At 38.2% G+C, this 24,684-nt stretch overlaps 2 protein-coding genes across 2 annotated transcripts; one reads left to right on the top strand and one right to left on the bottom strand.

Moving 5' to 3' along the window:
* Window positions 1-16,869: 16,869 nt before the first annotated feature.
* cfd (complement factor D (adipsin)) lies at window positions 16,870-19,201 on the top strand. Its single transcript, XM_072364941.1, has 5 exons — window positions 16,870-16,985; window positions 17,132-17,288; window positions 17,510-17,651; window positions 17,735-18,025; window positions 18,367-19,201. Exons 1-5 carry the CDS (start codon window positions 16,922-16,924, stop codon window positions 18,547-18,549), a joined length of 837 nt encoding a protein of 278 aa, XP_072221042.1. The 5' UTR covers window positions 16,870-16,921; the 3' UTR covers window positions 18,550-19,201.
* A 247-nt stretch (window positions 19,202-19,448) lies between these two features.
* LOC140269915 (uncharacterized) lies at window positions 19,449-22,393 on the bottom strand. The gene is made up of 3 exons (XM_072364939.1): window positions 22,277-22,393; window positions 21,267-22,103; window positions 19,449-20,283 (listed from the first exon to the last, which is right to left on the bottom strand). Exons 1-3 carry the CDS (start codon window positions 22,284-22,286, stop codon window positions 19,571-19,573), a joined length of 1,560 nt encoding a protein of 519 aa, XP_072221040.1. The 5' UTR covers window positions 22,287-22,393; the 3' UTR covers window positions 19,449-19,570.
* Window positions 22,394-24,684: the final 2,291 nt, after the last annotated feature.

The following is a 24,684-nucleotide window of genomic DNA, read 5'->3' as shown; positions in this document are numbered from 1 at the left end:
TACATGGTAGCTAAAGGGTTTTTGGAGATAATGTGCTTTCCTGAGTTTTATTCTCTTGTATGAAAACTTTAGAAAGCTGTTTTCAGAGTCATAGACACCATTATAAAGAATGTCTCACTATTATAAGTAACATTCTATTAAAGAGATGTTGCAGGTCAGCAGAATTTGCTGTGTCAATGAATGTCAGGTCTCTCAGACTATCAGACTATCAGATGTTGTCAGATCATACAGAAATTCATAGTACTTTACTGTACTTTACTGTTCTCCTAAATCTGCCCAAGAACTGGTAACTATATCAATCCTGATATGCATTCTTTCAATTCCGTAATTATTCTCCTATGGCAAAAAGAAATATCTTATTTTAATTTAATATATTTACTTTTCAAGGCAAATAATTGTACAAATATGGAAGAGAAGGGTACAGTCCGAGAGAGGGAAAGAACAGAGGCTTGATCCTCCTTAATTAAAGCATTGACAGCTTCCAATATTAATTCATCTTCTTTAGCCGCTTTAAACCCTTAAAATGCCTCTCAGCTAAGACGCACACATGTACACCCAAACACACTGGAGATGTCAGATTGTAAGAGGAACACTGGGACCTGGTACCGACCTCAGATCTCATGCTTAAGTAAAACACCAGTTTTTGTTCTGAGCTCTCAGGACTTTGGAAGTCTCTCACATGAGCTGAAGTGCAGGTGGTCCGACATTCTGCCAAAGTGATCTGAATCTGTGTAAATTACAGCATCTGAAAAACCTCACTTTCACAACATGTTCAGACAGAGCTCATGGTCATATATCACTTTCGGGCTCTCTCTCTGTCTGCATGCTTGTGTTTTGTTACCCTTCGTTTTTTTAAACTTTTGTTTTTGTATTTCTTTTCCATTTTATTCTTTCACTGTGCTGTTATTTCTCACCCTTTGCTATTGATTTTTCTTTTCTGTTCCATGTTTTTCTTCTTTCATTGATCTTTGTTTTTTTTCAAGCTGTTTACAAAAGAGACAAATGAGGTTCATTTTTGAAATGCAGGTCTCCAAGTCTAAAGAATGTCAAGTTAACCATGACATTGTGTTTAAAGTGGCAAAAAACAGCTGCTTAATTACACTATTCAAGCTCATTTGTATGTATATAGGTATATATATTTTTACATATAGCAACACAAGCCTCTTAATACAATTGAGATTTTAACATGAAATATTCTCACTACTTTTCTGTATTATAATTACATTACAATATCAATAATTAAAAATAAAAAAGAAACAAGAAAAAGTGATTCAGGGCAGGTAAAACATAAAAATGAAATTGCATGGATTCATAAATTCCGACTCCTGCTTCACTGAAATATTTACAACTTTTCAAATCATTATTACCTTTAAAAATAAAATGTTTGCATGACTAGAAAACTTGCCTTTGGGCATCTGTGGACCTTCAGGTATAGGAAACATTTTTCCTCTTACTGGGATATTGATATGGAGTTCTTCGTGGTAATTACGCATACATCCTGTACGTTCTGAAGGTGTTTCAAGACACGTTGTCTTTTCATTGTGGGAATGTGAGAAGCCAGTTTTTTGGTTCTGTGGGACTGTCACACATTCTCACCACGTTGTCTGGATGTACAAACAAACTGAGGGCTGCGCACAAAGGCAGGCTTATGAGCGGGGCGAGGAGGAGTCAGGTGGATCAAGGAGCAATGTGGGAAAGGTGGAATCCCCCGCTGATCCTCCTGGGACCAACACCAGGAAGGGGGATGTCAGATTTATGGGATTCAGGGTTCTCCTGGGAAACATGACAGAACTGACGCACTCACATGGAGTACAGAGTTTTACTTTCACACACATTTACTGGGAAAATGTAGGGTCTGATGGAGAGCAAATACTAATACACTTCTTGCCATTCCTGAGAAAACAAGCTGAGGGGCTTCACACGTACTCACAGGCATATTCAAACATGTATAGTTCCACATCTCTTTGAAGATTAGACTGAGATAGCTGACATGCTGCAGGCACATGATTATGTAAGTGCACAGTAACACATATTCTGATAAACAATATCAACTTACAGGATTGAGTTTTTGATGGGAAGTTATTGATGGGTATAGTCACACACAAACTTTTAGGCCTGGTTGCATTTCCAAAAGTACATCAAATATACAATGCTCTAAATGTGGTGTGACTGAATTTGAATATTTTAAGGTAGCCTCGTGGATACGTTCTGCTGGCTTAATGTGCATTATTCTTTATTTTACATAAATGTTTTTTTTGTTTTCATTTTATGTGATTGAATTTTGAGGGGACATTTCACACAACAAATTGATATGACTGTTAAAATACCAAATCCTACACAGCCAGATAAACCATGGCTGTTCTCTTGGGAAGAAAAATGATGTTATGATGAAAAGTTTGTCTGTATGAAAAGCTTTTGTGAATTTTTTTTCATATGGTCCAGAAAGATTCAATTTTGATGTCCAAATAAAAGATTACTTTTGGGAGAAGACTGGACAAAGAAGTGAAGAGAATTGGAAAAGTACCAAATCTAAAGTACATTGTTACCTATTTATTGAGATCTGAAAACATGACCTTAGATTTTTATCACCATTGTAAATACAAGCATAGATGATGCAGATAACAAACACCAAAATAACTTTTCACCTTGCGAGTCTGTCTGTGTCACCGTGAAAAAATGTGGTTCTGGATACAACTGCAAGAGTCGGAGCAGTTTTGACTACTGGCAGATGTTTAACAATCTGTGGTAGGCATGTAAAAATGAAGAAATGACTGCAGAATACTCACTAGTCACATCTGTTCACCGTGGGCTCATACAGCATTCGAACAAAGGTGACCACATTTTCTTGAGGAAAAAAAATACAAGCTGTCAAACTGTTTTGTAAGAAATGTGACAACGAGCTGAAGAGTGTGAAGATGACAAGTGTGTGGGACCCTGGTCTGCAGTAAGAAGAGAGATTATGGAGATTACAGTTAAAGAGTAGCTCATCCTGTGGAGCCCCTTCTAAACACCAGCTCCCATCAGATGGGCCTCGGTTGATGGAGGAAACAGCAGAGATTATACCTATTTAAGAGTAATCCTCTTGTTCTGGAGCTGTGCCAGAACAGAAGACAGAAGACCACCACTCAACCAGAGAAACAAAGAGAAAAAATTGAAAAAAACTAGCTAGCAAAGCTGTCCTAAGAGGGCAGTCACAGCAGCAAATAATCTGAGAAGCAAAGTCTGAAGCTATTTGAGTTTCACACTGTAAATGGTAAGTTAACAAACACAAATGCTGCCATATGGCATTGATTTGGATGTTGTATCTTTGTTGATTATTTATCTTAAAACCAGAGAAAGCATTTGAATTTATTCAAAGAACTCCGTTTATTTCAAATAATTTCAAACTTGATATTTGAAAAAAATTGACATTCATAATTCATTAGCACATAAACATGTATTTATGCAATATAAAAGTATTGCTTGCATAAGATTTTACCTGGCACCCTTTATTAATGTTTAGTTACGTTTAAACGCTTCTTGTCAGAAGTAAATTTTTATATTTGTAGTGAATAAAACATTGGTTTATGAGATTTGTAAATGATTACATTAGTTTTGTTGTTATTTTCTACAGTTTACACAAAGTTGCAACTTTTTTGGAGCAGGGGTTGTAAATTCTGCACTTAAGTTTCTGACTAAAACTGTACCCGTGCTCTGGGATTCATAAAAAACAAAAACAATGTGAGTGGGAAAAAAAGCCCTCTGGGGGAAATTTGTGATATTGGCATGCATAAACAAACTGAGGTGGGATTGGAACTTCATGATGGAAGTTTTTATTCTTTCTCAGACTATCAAGGTACAACATAAATAGTTGCTGTCAGCTTTAAAGAAACATTCTGTCTGTTTGTTTGTTTCATTTGTATTTCAGATATTTACTTCTACTGCATGTCATAACATCCTTTGACTTGACAAACCAGCTTGTGTTCACCTGTTATGATAATATGCATCTTTTTCATGCATTTACAATCACAAAATGTAAATCTTTATCAAGGAAAGGTCTTTCACATTAGAAGGGCACATTCCAGATTGTGTATTCCACATTTTCCCAATGCACCCTCCCTTTTTTTACCTTTGGATTAAAAACAGTGCCAATACAGTGCGAGGAAGATTTACTGGTCGGGTTTTTTTGTGTTCAACCGTATGTTCTATTTGTATCTGTAACCTAATGCATGTTGATTGTATGCAATCTTTGAATTGAAATAAGTTCAAAAGCAAAAGAAAATAGAGTACACCCCAATAAGCTAATGACAAGAAGAGATCAAAGACTTAATCGAACTGTCAAACTGAATGAATGACTGATTGATGGATTAAAACCTGCCAGACACGCTGACAGGCTGCTGACTCAGTGTCTGAGAATGAGAAGCAGAGGAGGAATGGGCGAACAAGGGAAGAGAAAGAAAGAGTAATGAAACATTTAGAAAAAAAACTGAAGCTGAAAATGACTCTGTTAGCTCATCTCTGATAACTGGTTCGGTTCCAGACCACACACATGGACGATCAGATATGGATGTCTGCACAAACACAGGCATACAGACAGAAAGAGAGAGAGAAACGCATATACACACGTATACACGTGACAGACGAACAAATTTGTAGCTGGCTGGGTGGGCTTGGTTGCTCGGGGCTTTAGTTGTAGTTGTAATTCATCTCGATGGCAACAACAACAATGCTTGGTTGACAATCGAAAGTCTAGAACATCGCACCAAAGCAATAATAAAGGCTGTGAGATAGAGGAAATGATGTACATGAAAAATATTGTGATAAGCTGCTCTGAGAATCACTCATATTTACGCAAAATGTTTTGAAGATAAATGATATCATAATCATTTCTGACTATTATAGGCCTCTGCGCTTGATTTATGAGGAGCGGGGAAATGAAAAAAAGAGATTAAACTAAAACCCTCATACATGTCTTTTCTCCCACTTTATAGTAATGCAACCACATGATCAGCTGCAGGTCAGATCCTTGTTATGTAGGAAAAGGAAAAACTTGGTAAACACTTGACTTGAATTATCATAAAAGGTCTATATCAAATTGGCATAATAATATGAAATTTGCATTGAATTAAAAGACTCATGTAATTAACTGTCAGTGTAATGTCAGTGTAACTATTCCGGTCAAAAATTAGATGTTCAAATTCTTTCCTTCCACTCAAATCAGATTGCTTTTCTTAAATGATCTGGAAGTTCTTGCTTGTCCCCTGCAGAGGGCAGTGCAACTCTACAATGGGGCAATGACTTGACTGACGACTTTTGGCAGCACAATATATGACAAACCGAAATTTATTGTTTCTATTTATTGTCTTGCCAACAATAAAGTTGTGAAATGAGCACCATTTACAGAAAATTAGCTTTTACTTTTTTGTTGCTGATTTACTTCTGGTGTCCAGTTGTAATACTTTCAATTATATAATCCCATTCATAATTATGGACGTTTTTGAATAGCATCTCTGATGCTCCAAGATGACTATGCCACAAAATCAGATTAGAATAGACAAAATCTAGATCTAGATATATTTTTTTCACAATCAAGTTTCTCATTGAAACTGATATTTAGTTGTGGTGTATTGTACAAACAGACATGATTATTTTTTAAGAGAGAGCTTATGGATAAGGCAGATGACATGTAGCGATCAAGAACAAAGACTTTGTGAAGGAGGGCAGGAGATAAGGCTAGTGAACTCATTGTGAGCCTATGAGGTTGGGTTGCAAAGGTCATGCGGGTTGTTTTTCTGACCACTAACACATAAAGTCAACTCTTGTTACCATGCAATGTCCTGCTGGAATTACCTTCCTCCTGTAATACATGTTAATTTGATATTTTCATCCGACATAAACATTTCTGAAGACCAGTCACATTCTGCACTTGGCAACAGTGCTCCCCCATATTAGCAGTGGAGCCAGCAAAAATAGTATAAAAATGGCTCAAAGAGCACGGCAGTAGGGGGTGTTCACATGGTCTTCAAACTCCCTGAATAAAATTGTTATGGGATCTGTGGGAAGCAAACTAAATCCAAAATGACCCCATTCCACAACCTTCAGGGCCCAAATGATCTGTTGTCAACTGCATACTATAAGTTAGATGATGATAATGTTATGGCTGATCAGTGTATGCTACTGGGCAGCAGGTGCTAAGATGTGCCAACCACCCAACCTTACGCCACTGCTGATGCATCACGGTGCATCTGTGGGAACATCTTTCATCAGATTTTTATTGTCTGAATTAATCCCATATCATGTGACACATTAGTTCAAAGTTTCTTCGAGAGTGTGGAAATGCACCTTCATGTAATGGATATTAGTATTCAATAATAGACATTAGAACATTAACATTAGTCAATTTGTTAATCATAATACATGCTTTTGGCGAGTAACTGATCAAAAACATATCTAAGTAATAGTAGTATAGTAAAAATCACTGTGTCATCCTTAACAAGTCATTTTGAAAGTCAACTCCTCAATAGTATTTAGGTTTAACTCAGGACGATTTCACAGAGCATGGTGGATGCTCTTAAGAATGAGTGCACAGGGTTTGGAAGCCATACAGAATCAAGTAGCTGAAAATGATTTATATATTATTTAAAGATACTGTAAATTAATACAATATCCTGCATATTAATTTAGCTCATGTTTATGTGAAATGAATCAGGAGATTATATCTTTGTGCCATTTTCACATATTGTGAAAGTGGTGACACTGTGGCCCTTTTTACACATCACTCGCACTATATCAGCGCTAAAAAGACATCATTGTTCAGTTGCCCTTTTGATATTCAAACAGACTAAACAGAAATGTATCAGTGGTACATTCATGCATGCTTACGCACAGCAAGCCAGCATTGTGCAGTCAGCTAAGCGACAACAGTGTCGTGTCTAAGAGTTCCTCTGTACCAGCTCATCTTTTCACTCCCATAGACACACTAATACACTCACTCTAATTCAGCCCTGTAACTACTTCAGCTGCTGCGAAAAAAAACAGGAAAGGAGTTCTTGGGAAACAGTTGCATTGGACAATCTTCATTATCTCAACAATTTGTCCACCTTGCAGGACAACAATGGAATTCAGAGGAAATTCAGGGTCACATCAACCCCCCCACCCCCACCCCCATTCTGTCCAAGTGCTTACACAGAGGGGAACCAGGTTTGCTGGCAATACAGTCTACATGGTGAAGTGTCTTTGGACCTGACACTGAATCCCCACATCACAAACTGAAATGTTCATTGGTGTGTGAAATAGAGAAGAAAAGGCTGCATATATTAAGAGCAAATATAATGAGAACACTGTATGACTGTTTGTGTGTTTCTGTTTGGCTTAATACGAACATGGATAAAGTGAAAAGGCACAATGTACATGTGGACTACTTGAGAAGGGCTTATGTTGATAAATAACAGTTTACATGCACAGGAATACTAAATGTAATATATTTCTCAATAAGGAAGTATATTGCATTTTCCTATCATAGGCATAGCAAAAGGAACATAACTGTCTTTTGTCAGAGCAACCCTTTGCAGTAGAGGATCTGCCTGATAATCAAATGATCACCTTGATGCAGTTTGTATTAAATAATGGGCTGCTGGATGAAGCTGTCACTGTCATGATGCAAGGTGATGAGGAGCTGGAACATGGCGAAAGTGACAATGACCGTATTGCTTAAAACCATCTTGCTGTTAGTAAGGAAGCTTGTCGGTCGAGGGTGTCAATCAGAAAGTGAACGCAAATTATCTGCTTCCAGGAGTATCTGGTGGTCCAACAGAAGATGAATAGTCTGAAATCTCTATTGTCAGTGAGACAGTGACAGTGAGTGTGATAACAAAAGCGATGGTGACAGTGAGCACTCATACAGCCCACTGCTAAGTCGATCCAGGGGGAGCACTAGAGAGGATGATGAATAGGAGGATGATGGCAGCAAGCAGTCCAGATGGTGAGATTTATTCTTATGACACCACCTCCATCAGTGACACCAACACCGATGTGGAAGACACAGTGTCAGTGCATTCTTCTCACTCAGCAGCCAGAAAATCCAGGAAGAGAGAAAGACAGTAAAGGCAGTAAGTAACTGAAACACTGGAAGAAGTTTGCTGGCAGAATATGATTCACAACCCTGCTCCAGAGGTGTGCTTTTACAGAGCTGTAACAACCAGAAACAACAGCAACACCAAACCAAGTGCAACTTCACTCTTATTTCAAGCTTCAATACTGTGTTACAGCCACTGTCTGCATCATAATAGTTTATCATATTTGTATGTATATTTGTTGCTTATAATGTTATCATATTTAATTGCATCTGTAACTAAATTAGTCAGTTTTGAATTGCTTGGAAGGTTTTTTAGTTAACTTAAATGTGAACGTCTAAATAATGTTTCTGGTTTGTTTTTGTTGTGCATGGTAGCTCTGCGGGAGCACCCTCAAATTTCGTTGTACCACCCCGTATAATGACATTAAAGACTATTCTATTCTATTCTATTCTATTCTATTCTATTCTATTCTATTCTATTCTATTCTAAATTATCACAAAGAAAACGATGGCTTGAGAAGAAAAATTAGTAAGGAAGTTCATAAATGATCATTTACTGATGTTGTATTTAGCCTAACTTTATTTTATGGGATTTTTTATTTCATATATATGGACTTATATATGAAAACGCCTACATTCATATCTAAGAATACACCCGGTGCAGAGTTTTGTGCATAAGCCATGAAAAGAGTTTTCACCACTCTCAAGACTTTTTGTTTCTTTTGTTTCGTAACAAACTTCCATTTTGTTTTCAGCAGGTATTGACTTTGGCTTTCATTAATTGCTTTGTGAGCTACCATCAGCATGAATACAATGATTTTCATGATTTCACTGTTATACTGTCAGACCAGGGTGCTGTATAACAACAGTGTCACACACAACAGACATGCTGTGGAGGTTGATATGTTTATCTGCAAGAAAGCATGTTCATCTTTTGTTTACCTACTGGGAACTTTAACCCATTTTCACACATGACTCCTGTGGACAATCGAACGGAACACTGTGGCATTAGTTTTAAAATGAAGATCAGACATTAAAGTAACACTAGAGGGGTTGGTACAGAGGTGCTCACTCTTGATAATGATCAATTAATCTAGTGCCTTTGATTTTAAGCATCTGCCTCTACTTACCTGCTTGATTTCTATGGAAGCAGTAAGGGTGTGATTTTCAAACAGAAATGACACACAGTCCGCTGTTAATTGTTGATGTTTCTTTGAAAAACTGCTGCTGTTTCTGGTTGAAGACTTCAACAGCAACAACACCTGGCTGTCCTCCCCTTCATTCCCCCTGCTGTGCAAGGTGCCAAATATGCTACTGGAGGTGTTGCATGAGTGGTCATCAGAATACGTCTCACGGTCCTCAAGGCAGCGGTTCGTGTGAGCCTGCAGCTGACTGGTGCATATCCCTGTTGGCTGGCTGAAGATGCCCTGGCCTCAATGGCTGCTTATCCCCAGTCCTCCTATTACCAGAATGAAAAGGGGTAGTAGATATGTCCAAACTTGTTGGCCAGTTAAATCAGGCCAGTAGGCACCCGGGCAAAGTCATTCAACCCACAGTTAAGGCCAACAGACTGGATAAGAGATAAAATGATTAATCAATTAACTTCTAAGTCCAATGGCAGAAGCCAAATAGCAAATGGCAAGCTCTAAATTCCTTCACACAAGTTTGTCACAAGTTTTTATAGCAGAAGTGGATAACATCAGCTTTCTGTAAATTAAGTTATTTCAGTTCAAATGATTCTGATCAGACCTTATCATTTGTTGCTAACTGATACCACCTAAAAGGACTGCCAGATTTTAAAATTAACAGTCTTTTTAACTGTCATATAAACTGAGGCCAGCAGATGGTGACACCTACTCTGAGCACCAGCATCTGCTCTCCTGCTGAGACTGTGGACTGGTGGCTCTGATTAGTTTAAATTAGTTTAAATCTAATCAAGTTGATATTATTTAAATCAATCTAAAGCTATTGTTCACTGAATATATATATATATATATATATATAAATATATGGCTATATTGCTGAATAAGTAGAACTGTGACAGTGGATGATTGGAACCATAGTTATTCTAAACAAATGGCTATACTGACAGTTTCTCAATATGAGAGCACGGTGAATGTAATGAGAGTTTGTCGCAGAATAGATGAGCACAATCACTTTCTGTCCCCAACATTGAATTGGATTAGTAAAGTACACAGAAGAAAAAAGCCAACAGGATATGATCGTGTGTTCATGCTCATGTGATATACATCTCCTCGTGCTCTAATCTTTATCCAACTCATTCTCCTTGCTATTGGTCGACCTCATCTAGGATAGACCAAGACATCAAGACAAAAAGTCCATCCATCCATCATCTGCCGCTTATCCGGGGGTCGGGTCGCGGGGGCAGCAGCTTGAGTAGAGAAACCCAGACGTCTCTGTCCTTTGTGCTTATTCTGTTCCCAACAAGAGGCTGCAGCAGGGAGATGTCACAAAAAAACAAAGCAGCCTACAAACAACCTGTGAATGTCAACTGTGTTTGATGCTATAGATCCCTATGGTATTACTAAAATACAGCAAAAGTATAACTGCACTTATATTTCTGAACTAAATGTGGCTGCTGACCCAGGATCAACATCTCCTTTTTCCACCATTCTTGTGGTGGAACTGGCTCCAGTGGCTGTCTCTGGATTGGCACTTTTAATTTTTGTTATTGTTGCAAACAGACAACACCCCACTTCACACAGTTTGGAGTCTAATACTCTCAATGTGCACTGTAGCTCGAAGATTTGTATTAAATGTAAATAAGATGGGTGTAGTCAGTTCACATCTCTGGTGTCTTTATCAGGATTGCCAAACTGTAAAGGAATTAGGATTAATAATGTCAAAGCCACATAAAAAGTCTATCCCTTTGAAAAACTATTATGGACCCTAAAGCAGAACCTCAATCTGTCCTGCTGAAGAAAGATTTGTGTCAGTCAACTAGCAGAGGTGATATACTCTGCTTTTCCTGTTTTGGCGCAACAGATTATCACTAATTTCAATTTTGGGAACCTGGAACTACAAGGTATGGCAAACAAGTTGTGTTGGCCGTGCTGCATGTTTTTAGGTTCATGGGCTGTTCCAGCAGTATGTAACTGTAAGATGTGCAGAACATAACATTTCTGAGGTTTGTTTCTAAGATGAATAAGAAGTGAGTATTTTATATTCGATTGAAATGACCCTTATTAAGGAGAAGTACAATTTACTTTGCGTGATTTATGCTTTCCTGTTTGTTCCAGAACACATGGAACAGGAGGAGGATCACACTCCCATTCGTGCCTTGCACAACGTCTCCTTGACTTATGTTTCATGGCTTTCAAGAGCAAGTCTTGGTGTCAGAGAAAGAAGTGCTCGTGGGCTCTATAATTTTTCTCTCTTTTCTGTGCAGTAAGTTTGTGCAATCACTGTTTCTTAATCAACCAATGATTTATCTATTTATTTATGTATTTGATCATTTGTGTTTTGCTATATTATTTTCAACCTCATGAGGTTTTTTAGACAGCTGTTACATGTTTTGGGCAGTTCATGTTCCCTTCAGCTGAAATGGATAGATGTTGATGTGTTATTTGTAAATGGAGCAGACATTCCAGTGGGAGCAAGCTTTCCGCACCCAGAATGATAGACATCATCCATGTACAGCACAGGCAAGAAACATGATGAAAATGTCAGACTAAATCTAGAAATCGGATTGCACATTTTTTGCCTGTTACAATTATTTTTGCTGTCAGTTAACTCTCCCTTTCATGCTACCTATCAGAAGTCATCAACATGCATTGTCCAAGGCAAGTTTAAATACTGTGATCCCCTTTTTTCTGTTTTTGTCGTCTATAGGGAAACTCTGGAGACTCTCTGCTCTACAATGGCACTGTATTGGGAATCACCTCAGATAGAGGAGAAATTGAGGAAATTGAGAAATTGAAGTGAAAAACGCTGGAGCCTGCTGTAACAAACATGAGAATACTACTGCCACAAACCTATTGCAAACCAGAGCAGTTGAATAAAAGAGAAAGTATTGCAGTTTGCTTCAAGTTTCCCTTTTAAGCTTAATGTTTCAGCCACAGTCTTGCTTTTACTGAGTCGCTGTTTATTTTACACAAAGATAATAACATTCTTGAGAAGCTCCAATCCGGTTTCAGAACTTGCCACAGTACTGAATCAGCACTACTCAAAGTGCATAATGACATAAAAAACCTGTGTTGCGTGTGTTGTTGGACCTGACCGCAGCATTAAATACTGTGGATCACTCCACCCTCCTGGCACATTTGGCCCATCATGTAGGACTGCAAGGTTTGGTGCTGCAGTGGTTTATGTCCCACCTCACAGGAAGAACTTTCTCTGTGATGATTGGCGACCTCTCCTCCTCATCAGCGACTCTGTTTTCTGGCGTTCCACAGCGGTCCATTTTGGGCCCTGTTTTGTTCTCATTATATCTCCTGCCATTAGGTTCAAGAATTCTAAAGCACAATGTCTCCTTTCATCTGTATGCAGATGATCTACAACTCTATCTGCCCATCGTGTCAAACTCTCCAGATGCCATGGAGTCCATCCACAAATGTCTGAGTGACATTAAACTCTGGCTATCAAAAAATGTTCTCTCCCTAAAACAGGACAGAATGTATTTTGTTTGGCTCATCAAACCCGCCTAGTACTACACCTGGTCTTGGTCCACTGGCACCCTACTGTAAAAATGTTGTTAAAAATCTGGGAGTGAAATTTTACTCCAGTCTTAATTTTGACCCACAAATTAATGCAGTAGTGAAGACAAGATTCTTTCAGCTTTGCCTCCTTGCAAAAGTTAAGCCGTTTCTGAACTGCTGTGACCTGGAAACAGCCATCCATGCCTTTATTAGCTCAAGGTTAGATTACTGCAATACACCGTACATTGGCTTTAGCCAAACATCTCTCCACCGCCTACAACTGGTACAAAATGCTGCTGCCAGGCTCCTAACTAACACCCGTAAACATGACCACATTACACCTGTACTTTACTCCCTCCACTGGCTACCTGTAAAATTTAGAATCCAGTTTAAAACCTTGTTATTTGTTTTCAACGCAGTTAATGGGCTTGTACCCCCCTACATAAGTGAAACCCTGAGGCTTCACCAATCTGGCAAAGCTCTCCGCTCTGCTGGTAAACTTCTACTGGAGGTTTCCTGGTCCAGATGTAAGCAGTGGGGTGACCAATCTTTCGCAGTGGCAGATCCAAAATAAAAACATACTTATTTGAACTGGCTTTTCACTGAAGCTGTGGCTTACCTTTTTGTTGTTGTCTTGTGTTATATGTAATCTATTTTAAATCTATTTCTGGAATTGTGAAGCACTTTGGTCAATCTCTGGTTGTCGTAAGGTGCTATATAAATAAATGTTGATTGATTGATTGAAATCTTTTTTGTTGTTGTTTTGGTGTTTCTGTCACTGTTCAGTCCTTCAAATTTGCAATTCATTCATGCTTCTACAAAAAACATCTTCATTACCCTACACATACTACAGAACAATCTCCTGTAAATTTTTCATCAACTACGCTATTTCTCTGCAATGGTATCAGTTTATTGGCAAATGCATTTGAAGAATGGTGTTAAGTGTTACATTCTTAGGCAACTGACATATGATAAAGATAAAGTCATAAACTTGTCTGTGTTCATAGAAATAGAGAAGTCCAAAAGCAGCTGTAATTTTTCTTGTAAGTTCTGTGCAGATAAACACATAAATTATTCCTGATGCGTTCTCTGATTTATTTTTGGTTGAAAAATCCTCACACCAATCTTTTTCTTTTTTTTTGCAACAGTTGAGCATACATCTCCATCATAAACAATTTTTCTAATAGTAGTATTTATATTCATAATGCTATTATGTTTTTTACACTACAAAACAAGTTAATTACCTTTAATTACAAAATTTGAGATTTAATGAAATTGAAAGTAAAGTGACAAACATCTGCTGGGTATTCAGATTAAACCATTAAACCATATGAACACATACTGTGTGAAAATGGGGAATTTATAAGGTAATAAATGAATAAACAGTCTAACTAACCTAAAATTAACATTAAAAGGTTTTACAAGTAGCACCTTCTAACCTCAGCATCAAAGAAAATGTTGATCCCTGAAAGCAGCTCTTTTACCTGAGGATAGCTCAAAGCACTCTGTGACTTTGTAATATTGAACTCACAACAACAACTCCCACACTTCCAAATGTGATCCTGCAGGGTTGGATGAGCTCCAGCGACATAGTCATTAATCTTCTGAGGTCTGCACTGGTTCAAAGCTGCTGAAAAAGATGATGGCATGCAAGTTGTTGTGAATCTAATGTGAACTCAATTAATTCTGTAAGAACATCTTAAGGTAGACCGATTGTTCAAACATTGATGGACAGGGCCATGTTCAAATAAAAAATGCTCCACCCAACATCACTGCACATCATCCATTGCTCAAATAGAACAAGGCTACCAGAACTGTAAGTATAGATACAGTCATCTGAAAAAGTACATACTCAATTCTAATCTTTCACAAGCCATGATAAAAACATTACACCCTGACATAATTCATCTCTTAAAAACTGTGCCAAATTGCAGAAATAGTGTCTGAAAAGTACAGTTAATGAATCAGCTTGTAGAACCAATTTGTAAACCATCCTGGATGATGTCATCCGTCTCTTCTTTATACTTTTGACAGCTGCATGAAATTCAAGAGAGTGATTTTTTTTCAGAGCAAGCTTCTTAAGTTAAACCTTTTCTAAGTTGTTGCGACCTGGAAAAAGTAATTCATGCTTTGATCAGTTTAAGATTTGATTATTGCAAAGCAGTTTATCTCGGGGTGTGCCAGACTTTCCTGCTTTTTACGTGTTTTTACTTGCTTTTATATGTTTGCTATTTTTTGTGTTTTATGTTTTTAATCCTGATTCATCTTTATTGTTAAGTACTTCGGTCACCTTTTGGATGTTATAAAGCGCTATCTAGAGAAATGTTGATTGATTGTTAATTGATTATAACATTGTTTCAGTTCATAGAGGTTGTGGCCATTAAGTTAGGCACAGTCTTTTTAAAGTCCTACCACAGCATTATAACCAGGTTAATCTGGTTTGACTGGATCACTGAAACCCCTGGATTCTTTTTCAGCCATCGTATTACAGAGTTGCTGTGCTTGGTTTTTTTGTCCTGCTGCTAGGCCCAATTTCAGCCTAGCTTTAGGTGTAAAGTTCATTGCTGATGTCTTTCCTCCTTGGCATTGTTACCACACACTTGAATCCTCCACACCAGCAAACTGCCAAATTTTCTGCTTTTATAGAGATGCTCACACTGGCAGATAATCAATTAATTAAGTGCATTTGAATAGTAGCACTTGCTACTATGCTACTAATACTCTCTTAATTTCTATGTGAACAGTAAAGTGTACTTATTTTTCCAAATGGAAATGACACATAGTCCTTTGTCAACTACAGCTGCTTGTGACTGAGGGCTTCAAAGAATCAAATGGTTGCTACAGCCCAGTCAGGTACCAGACTGCTGCCTTTTCTCCTATGGTGGCTAAAGATGACCATGCTTGAGTGGCTCTTTGAACCCTATCTTGCACCAACCCAAGTGAAGAGGGAGCATGACACATGTCCAATGTACTAGGCCAGCTAGTTCAAGACAGCAGAATTTTTTCAATTGCCCTTTGTTCATCACATGCAGTGTGGTGGCCATTCGCCCCACTTTTAAGGCCATCGATTGACTGGAAGAAGACATTAAATGAATAATTGATTAACTTCTAAAGTAAATGGCAGAAGCCAAAGGCAAGCTGAAAATTGATTAAACAATTATGCTCTTGTACCACAAGATTTAATAGCAGGAGGGGATATTATCACCTTTCTGTAAAGTTATTATTACTAATCTTTATAGTAAAAAAGATTCTGATCAGGATCAAACACAATTGCACTGCCCATTTAACTGTCATATAAACTCAGGCCAGCAAATGGTGACATCTCCTCTGAGTGGCCCAGCCCAAATAGGATATTGTGGAATAAGTGGAGCCCTGTGAATACGTTCTGGATGCACTGTACACCATAGCTCATGACTTACTGTGGCTGCTGACTCAGGATTAAACTTAACAATAAAGCACAGGACATGGAAATGAAAATAAAAACAAAGACGATAGTTCTTTCTCCACCATTCCTGACATTTTCACAGTGACAACATCAAGCTGGCTCCAGTGCAAGTCTCCTGATCAGCACTTTGAATTTCTTTTGTCAGGTCAACCAGATGTGGTTCTGAAGTCTTTGTAATGTGTACACTGTTCCAAAGGGCTCTCTACTGTACTGTTGATGCAGTATAGAGTCTCTTATAGAGGTCTGGAGCTCTTCAACATGTGTTATACAGAAGGCATGTTCCTCATAGACAGGTCACAAACCTTCATCTCTTTTTCAGGACAGTGAAACTGAAATAGAATTGGGATTGATGAAAGTAAAACTATGCATGTTCTCCTGCTGTATTTATGGGAGGAGGAGAAGAACTTAATGTTGACTTCCTTTGAGTATTTAGGTACATCAGATCATGAGTAGCTCATGCAAATTCCAACATAAGATGTCATAATACTGTAGGTGCATAACACAAATAGGATCTGTAGAATTTCTGAGGATTCTGCCTGAGATGCATGAGACAAGTTTGGTTTAATACCTACATTAAAGAGAAGTACAACTTACTTGGCATGATTTATGCTTTCCTGTTTTTGTTCCAGTTAACAAGGAACGGGGGGGGTGATAACACTCCTACTTGTGCCTTGCACAACAGCTGCTTGATTTATGTTTCCTCTCTTCCAAGAACAAGCCTTTAAAAGAGTCCACTTTCTGGTTTTTGTTAGTTAAAACGGCATCATGGTGTCAGGGAAAGAAGTGCTCGTGGGTCCTGCTCTTTTTCTTCTCGCCCTCATTTCATACAGTAAGTTTGTGAAGACATTGTTTCATATATCTATTTGATTTATTTTAATCATTTGTGTTTTGGTATATCTTGTATTTGCTGCTACTGTCCACTGCCATTTATACTATTGTTAAAATGTTGACACTGTTATTATTCAATTCTATTAGGTGAGGGTATAATTGGTGGAAGGGAGGCAGCACCACACTCTCGTCCCTACATGGCCTCAATTCAGGTCCCAGAGGGAGATGAAATGAAACATGAATGTGGAGGTTTTGTGATTGCAGATCAGTGGGTGATGACAGCAGTTCACTGCATGCCGAATGGGTGAGGCAACAATTTTCAAATCATTATGACAGTATGGAAAAGATTAGGATTCATTCCTAAATGTTCTCTGTGATTACTGGTATGATTCATACTTTGATCGCGTTTTTCTTTACTCCATAACCTCATATATTCAGCAGAGACAAGTATGATTTGTTCAGATTGTGCTTTAATAGAATGTTTTGAGGATTTTTCAATATTCTCTGTCTGTGTTCCGTGTAAAGACCAAATGGAAGGAAGGTAGTGCTGGGTGCCCATTCTCTAAGTGAACCTGAGGAGACAAAGCAAACCTTTGACATTTTGGAACTTCACAATCATCCTGGCTTCAGCATAGAAAATTACAATAACGACATTGCTTTAATTAAGGTCAGTGAATACTTGGTGTCAGTATTCTGTCTTAATCATAAATTGGTGCTTAGAATTTAGAATGATTATGTGCTTTTTTTCAGTTGGATCGTCCATTTATTGCCTCTGAAGCTGTTAAACCAGTGGTATTCCTGCGAACCGGTGGCACAAACCCCGACACCGACGAAGATGTGGAGACAGCTGGCTGGGGATCACTGGACAACTTGGAATCCAGGCCAGACAAGCTGAAAGAAGTGGTCGTCAAAGTGATCAGGTCAACTCGATGTGCACGCAGCGACTACTTTGGCATGAAATTTACCAATAACATGATGTGTGCACATAAACAGTGCTCCGACCCCTGCGATCAACCACACAAGGTTGAAGACAGCTGTGATGTAAGTTCTGGGTAATTTTTTTTTGGATTAAATGAATAAATGGAGAAATGTTATTTGTAATAGGGAGAGATATTCCACAGCAGCTTTCCACACACAGAAGGACAGGCATCATTCCATGTACAGCAGTGGCAAGAAACATAATGCCAATATTTTGTCAGACTAAATCTGAAAATTTAATTGCTTTTGTATCACAAATGGTCAACTCTCTGGAGTTTTGTGGATAAACTCCTGAGTGTTTTCAATGACCTTTTCCTTTCATGCTAACTAACAGGAGTCATCAATACTGTTAGTACTGTGATCTCCTTTTTAAGACTGCCTGCTTCTGTTTTTTCTATATTTAGGGAGACTCTGGAGGCCCTCTGCTCTACAATGGCATCGCAGTAGGAATCACCTCCAATGGAGGAAAAAAATGTGGCCAAGTGAAAAAGCCTGGAATTTACACTATCATCTCCCACTACACTGAGTGGATAGACAGCACCATGGGCCTGCAGCCTGCTGCAACAGCACCCCGAGCAGCTGAATAAAAGAGAAAGCATCGCAGTTTGCTTCAAGTTTCACTTTTAAGCTTCGTGTTTCTCCCTCGTTCCTGCTTTTACTGAGTCACTGTTTATTTTTTACGGATATTAGGCTTAATCAGAACAACTTCAACATTGTATTTAACATAATTTGATCAAACAATACATGTAGTCTCACTGAAATGGCATGTTTGTGTTGAATTGTTTATTGACTTGCACGCAAAGCAACAGATGAAGTGCATTTAGAGACTTGCTGAAAATATAATCAATATAAAAATGTAATTAAGCCATATCAAAGAATGCTATGAGTACAAAGGTGAACATTTATGAAGGAGAATGAGTGTACAAAAAACCTGTTACATGTGTAATTCTAATACTTTCAGCATACTAAGTCATGAATGGAAAAATAAAGATAAAAATGTAAGAAATCTTTGCTTTAATCAAATTAAATGGTATTTTTCCACAAAATCAGTTTGTTGGAAAAGAGATTTGAGGAATGGCCTTTAAGGGTGCAATTATTGTTGCATAACAGATATGATAAAGATAAAGTCATAAAACATAACTGTCTGTGTTTACAGAAATAGAAAAGTCAAAAAGTACATGTAATGGAGCTTTACTTTTTCTTTCCTTCTCTTCTGTGCAGATAAACCCATAAACCATTCCTGATGCAAAATCCCTACACAACCACCATTATTATTTATCTTATTTTTGCTACAGTAGAACATAAATCCCAACTGTCCAACAAATAGTTCATATTCTTCACTGAGAGACACACTGGTTACGGTTCGTTGCAAAGGTTTCAGATTTGATTAAATTCCCTAATTCAGAGTGACAATCCTCTGCTGGTTATCCAGATTTCAAGGAGAAACTGTAAAACCTGGCAAATATGTGTGAAAGCAATGATTTTGATGGTAATTCAATCCAGTGAGGATCATCTACACTAGCAGCTCATTTCAGCTGAATTAACAGTCCTCAGCTTAAATTACAAGGCTTTACTAGGTGTTCTAACCTTAACACCTAAGTAAAGAAATTAGTAATCTCTTAGTAAGAAATTGACTTCCAACAGCCCCTCCTTCCCCTCTGCAATCACTTGATTTCTTTCCTGCAGCTCCTGAAGAGAAAATCTCTTCACTGAGTATGAGCGACCTCCGTGTGAGGCAACCAGTTTGTTGATTCCTGAAAGCAGCTCTTTCACCTGAGGATAGCTCAAAGCACTCAGTGACTTTGTAATATTTAACTCATAATAACGACTTCCACACTTCCGGATTAGATCTTGCAGAGTTGGATGAGCACCAGTGACATAGTCATTGATCTTCTGAGGCCTGTTCTGGTTGCCGTCAAAATGGACAAACAAGACGATGGAGTGCTCTGCAACCTCTCTTCCAAAGATCCTCTGCATGTGTGTGAGTATCTCACACTCTCCCTGGTAGAAGCGTCCTACCTGGAGCACTATCAGGAAGACATGGGGTCCAGGTAAGGCTAAGGCCAGGCAATCTTTCACCAGCTCTGCATTCTCTACCCCATCTTCATCCCACAGCTCAGGGGTGTCGACCAGGACGAGCTGCTTCCCTGCTGCAAACACTTCTTTTCTTTTACAAGAAACAGTTGGAAGAGCTGGGTCGGGACCGGACCCACTGACCGAGTACTGATTACTGACTCTATCTAGAATAAGATTTAGAGCCGAAGACTTCCCACTGCCGGAGAGGCCCAGTAGAATGACAGATATCTTCGTTGATTCATCATCTTAAAGCCATAAAAGAAAAGAACACTGACTGTTAAAACAGAAACCCATGCTTGCAAAGTTGAAATGTTTTTGTAGCTTCTTTTTTTTCCCATTTGTTCTGACCTCTATTTGATATACACAAGTATAAAGGAATAATTTCCAGTGCCATCACTCAATAAGTGCTATCAAATCTAGAATGTGAAGTCAAAAACACCTGAAAAAGTTGGCAGAGAGGCACGTTTACCCCTCTGTTACATCACTTTTAATTTTAAATTTTTTTAAGTAATTTGTTAAGTGAAGATACCAAGTGTTGAAGTTTCACAAGATGAATCTGTATTCATTCTTGGTGAATACAAGATTTGTTGTCTGATTCTCCTCTTAAAGATCTGTCAGACGTTTTCAATAGGAGAGAGATCTTGACTGCTGGTCTGTCAAGTACATGTACTCTTTGCCTTAAAAGCCATAAGGAATAAGGTCTTGCATTACCCTACTGTAATGAACACTCATCTGTTACCTTGATGGAAGCATATGTCTCTCAAAAATTCCATTCTTTGCCTCAAAACCCTAAGTGTAAAAAATTATTCCCTGACTGAGTTTGGCACGAAGTGGAGAGCCATGAGCCATACTCGCTTAGAAAGACTACAACTTTAGTGGATGCTCCTTTTATACCCAATCCTTACACCATCACCTGTCCCTTAACAATCTTCTGATTGTAGAATCTTCTGAATCATTGCTCGTTGTAGTTCTATAAACTTTTTTCTCTGTCTTTGCCTATCTAGCAACTTTTTTTAATGTGTTGCTGGCATTAAGGTCACCATTTTCTTTGTTCTTGAAATAAAGATTAAAACAAATTAACACATTTTATTGCATTTTAGAAAAAAAGAAGAAGTATGTTTAAATGTAAATGTTTGGAGTACTAGAAAGCAAGGGCTCAAGATTTTTGTTTAATCATATCAAAATTCTATTCAAAACATCAGAAGCACGTGAAAAATAATCTTACCACCAGGAGCTCTCGTCTGGAACTGCAGCATAGCCTTGTGGCTGATTACAGCCTCATGAAGACTCTCTTTCTTCGTCTCAAATTGTTTTTTTTCAGTTGCTTCCTTTTTTCTTTCCTCTGCATGCTTTGCCTTCAACGCCTCCATTTCTTCGGCTCTTCTCTCCTCTTGTTGTTGGACCAGTTCTTTGAATGCTTGCTCTTTCTCCTCTGCCTCTTGCATCTTCTGTCTGAGCATGTTCATGGCTGAGTCCTCCGCACACCTTTTCTTCGATTCAGTCAGCATGGCTTCAGTGTAACCAGTTGCACCATTTTCAGTAAGCATGTAGTTGAACATTTCGAGCAATGCATGCAGTCCACCATTTGTTGTAGATGATGTGATCCGGCAGTATCTACCATTGCACGCATTTATCAAATCCAAGAGGGTGTCATCCAGTGTGTCAATAACATTTCTATCTTCTACAGAGAGAATGACAAGGTAATTTAAAGCCTCTGCTCCAAAGTGTGCCTGCAAGATCTCTATCAATCTTCTTTCTTTCTTTGTGTAACATCCACCTTGGATCAACAGTAGAAATGTACTGATTCCATCTGTGCAAGACTTAAAGCAGCCCTCTATCACCTGGCAGATGGCTTCCTCTGTCATGTCTTCTTTTAAATCTGCATAGTGCAGGGTGATCAACACACCTTCCACTGTCAAGCTGCAGATTTCATTTGATCCCTGAGTGTTAAAGGTTATCTGGTGACAATTTTCTTCAGAGCTATCCTGCAGCAGAGATTTCAGAGAGGACCACTCTTCCACCATAGATAGAACCACCATCATATGCTTTGAGTTAGTTCTACCGTCTACCAAATAACACAGAAATGACTGGTCAGTGAGTGAAAATGTATAAACTTGCAAAATTTAAAAAAGATAATAAAGAAGATGGTCTTTTTTTTCTAAAGGAAACTACTTACTCAAATTAATGAGATAAGATTAACAAAAAATGATTTCATATATAAAAAAAATAAGAACTCACTGTGTGACATGTCTTTTGCAGGTCTGTGTCAGCTCAAGATCACACGTTAAACTGGATTCTCTGGCTCTGAAACAATTACTTAAGGGCAAAAACATACTTCCTGTTTGCACTTCATGTAGCACCCGTATTTCTGCTGTCAAGGAAGTGCATTCCGCAATGCAAACTTTAATGAGCATGCATCTTCCTCATGCTTTACCTCATGCTTAAGAAAACTTTGCTTTCATAATGTGAGTGGTTTAGAAGATTGTGTCACAACATTGTAGGTGCATTTAGAACATGTCACAAGTCATGTTTGAAGTGGAAATTTTAAACTGACGGTAAACAGCGGCATATTTTGACCAAAAGCATATAGAACTTAAAATGTCTGGGGCTTTTTTCAAGAGGTTAAGATTATTTCAGCCCTGGGTCTCTAGCATTTCAACTGAGAGCTAGGGTATAACATAAATCAGGCAAATTCAGTTAAACACTGGACCTACTTAGCCAAGCAGAAAGGATTTGCGCTGCAAGCCTCACAAAGAGGTTCCTGGTAATCTCAAATGCTGCATTTCAGCAAACAGCAGCCAGAACTTAAACACCCTGGGGCTTTTATTCCAGAATTTTTTCAAAGAAAAATTGTTTCAACCCAAGGTATGCTTTTTTACCCTAGCTATATTTCCACTGACTTCATCCTCTTGGTGAACAGTGGAGATTTGGCACTGCCACACGTAGCCTAGAATGGACATTAAGGCCAGGAAGTCTGCCTCAGCTGTATTAACTCAGAATATGTCCATGTTACACATTTTATGGTGTGTTTTTTTGTTGTTTTTGGGTTTTTTTTTGCACTGTAGGACATAACCTCTGTGAAACAATCAGAGATTATTATCTCATTGGTCTGCATCTTTCTTTTCACAATTACTGCTGCCTCTGCTGTATGCGGTGCAGACAACAGTGCCCTGCTTTATCAAACTTTCTGCAAACCAGCACGTCCACTGCAGCTGTTTTTCTTCACAATCTGTCAATTTACACATTTCTGTGGAGTGTTGGGCATTTCTATATGTGCCTCGGAGCATAACTGCTGTAGAACAATTGGAGACTAATATATTATTGATAAATCACAACTTTATCACAACAGCGACTGCCTCTGCTGTTTTCCATGAACACAGCACTCTCCAGATCAGACCAACCTACAAAAAAGGACGTTTAGCTGTATTTACTCAAAATTTGTTGTTACACATGATGGTACACATTTTTGTGGGATGTCTGGTGTTTTTATTTGCATCTCAGAGCGTAACCACTGTGAAAAGATCAGAGATTAACATTTTAATTCTCTGATTTTCCTGCATTCTTGTAACAGGTTAAGCAACCTCTCAATCTTGAGCTTGCCTGACCACCACAGCTCTCAATGAGCGCTGTTTTCTCAGCTTAATCAGCTAGATCAGCAATCAGCTAGATCAGCAGTAAGAACACGAGGAAGTAGTTTCTGTTCTAAGTTCCATGCCCTTAAAATCAGTTACACATTTTTACAGTTTTAGGTGTTGGTAAATGGTAAATGGACTTGTACTTGTATAGCGCTTTTCTAGTCTAGCTGACCACTCAAAGCGCTTCACTACATGATTCTTATCTATGCCTTACAGCAAAACCTCTATGAAACAATCACAGATTAATGTTGCTCTTATTTAAACACTTTCTTGTCACAATCTGAGTTTTTCTGTTTATTTACTCGTTTTGGAGCTGCCAAAATAATTGTAGAATTTGTAAAAACAGTAACAAAAACAATGGTACCACCTGAAATTTAAACTGGGAATACTCCACCAATTAGAAATCTGTTCAATTCAGCAAGCACCATCTTTAAGGTTCAGGGTAGTTTTGTGCTGTTAAAATGGAGAGGGTCAAGGAAAGAATCCCCTAAAGGACCCAAGTTCGTGTAAAATGTTCCTGCAGTAGAAATGCATCTAAGTTTAACACCTTTGTTGCAGGGCCTGTTTTAGGGGTGGGATATTTTCCCTGGGGCTCTGGTGGACATGGAGGGAATCATTCACATGCAAAAGACCTTATTTCATGAAAAAGGCTCCTGCACTAAAAAAAAAAAAAAAAAAAAAAAAAAAAAAAAAAAAAAAAAAAAAAAAAAGCAGCATAGTTTACTGTTTTCTCCACAATGGAATGAGGGTACAAGACATGCGGTGATTGCTTCTTGTTTGCATTATCAATGAAGCATCCAAACTGTAGGTATTCAAAAAGTGTGTTTTAGTGCCGTGACAAGATAAAAGGTGGGATGCTGACTGTGATGAAAATATGCTAATTTCATACAGGAACTCCCCATGACTTGTCAATATATTATTAACGATAATCATCATTATCATAACAGAAAGACACAACCACTGAATAATCTGTAACAGTATCGGTCTGAAAAATGTTTTTTTTTTAAATTT

The sequence above is a fragment of the Leuresthes tenuis genome, unplaced genomic scaffold, assembly GCF_036924035.1.
Source record: "Leuresthes tenuis unplaced genomic scaffold, fLeuTen1.0.hap1 SCAF_15, whole genome shotgun sequence".
In the NCBI taxonomy this organism is placed as follows: Eukaryota; Metazoa; Chordata; class Actinopteri; order Atheriniformes; family Atherinopsidae; genus Leuresthes; species Leuresthes tenuis.
Note: the sequence above shows the minus strand (reverse complement) of the source record. Positions and strands in the feature narration are given on the sequence as shown.

What these genes read in the sequence shown, in the direction of transcription:
- LOC140269915 (XM_072364939.1), bottom strand. An exon ending in GTTCCAGACGAGAGCTCCTG is followed by an intron (nt 20,284 to 21,266) that starts GTGGTAAGATTA and finishes TATGGCTTTAAG; the next exon opens with ATGATGAATCAACGAAGATA.
- cfd (XM_072364941.1), top strand. Translation starts at nt 16,922, where the DNA reads ATGGTGTCAGGGAAAGAAGTGCTCGTGGGTCCTGCTCTTTTTCTTCTC. An exon ending in TCTCGCCCTCATTTCATACA is followed by an intron (nt 16,986 to 17,131) that starts GTAAGTTTGTGA and finishes CAATTCTATTAG; the next exon opens with GTGAGGGTATAATTGGTGGA. An exon ending in AGGTTGAAGACAGCTGTGAT is followed by an intron (nt 18,026 to 18,366) that starts GTAAGTTCTGGG and finishes TTCTATATTTAG; the next exon opens with GGAGACTCTGGAGGCCCTCT.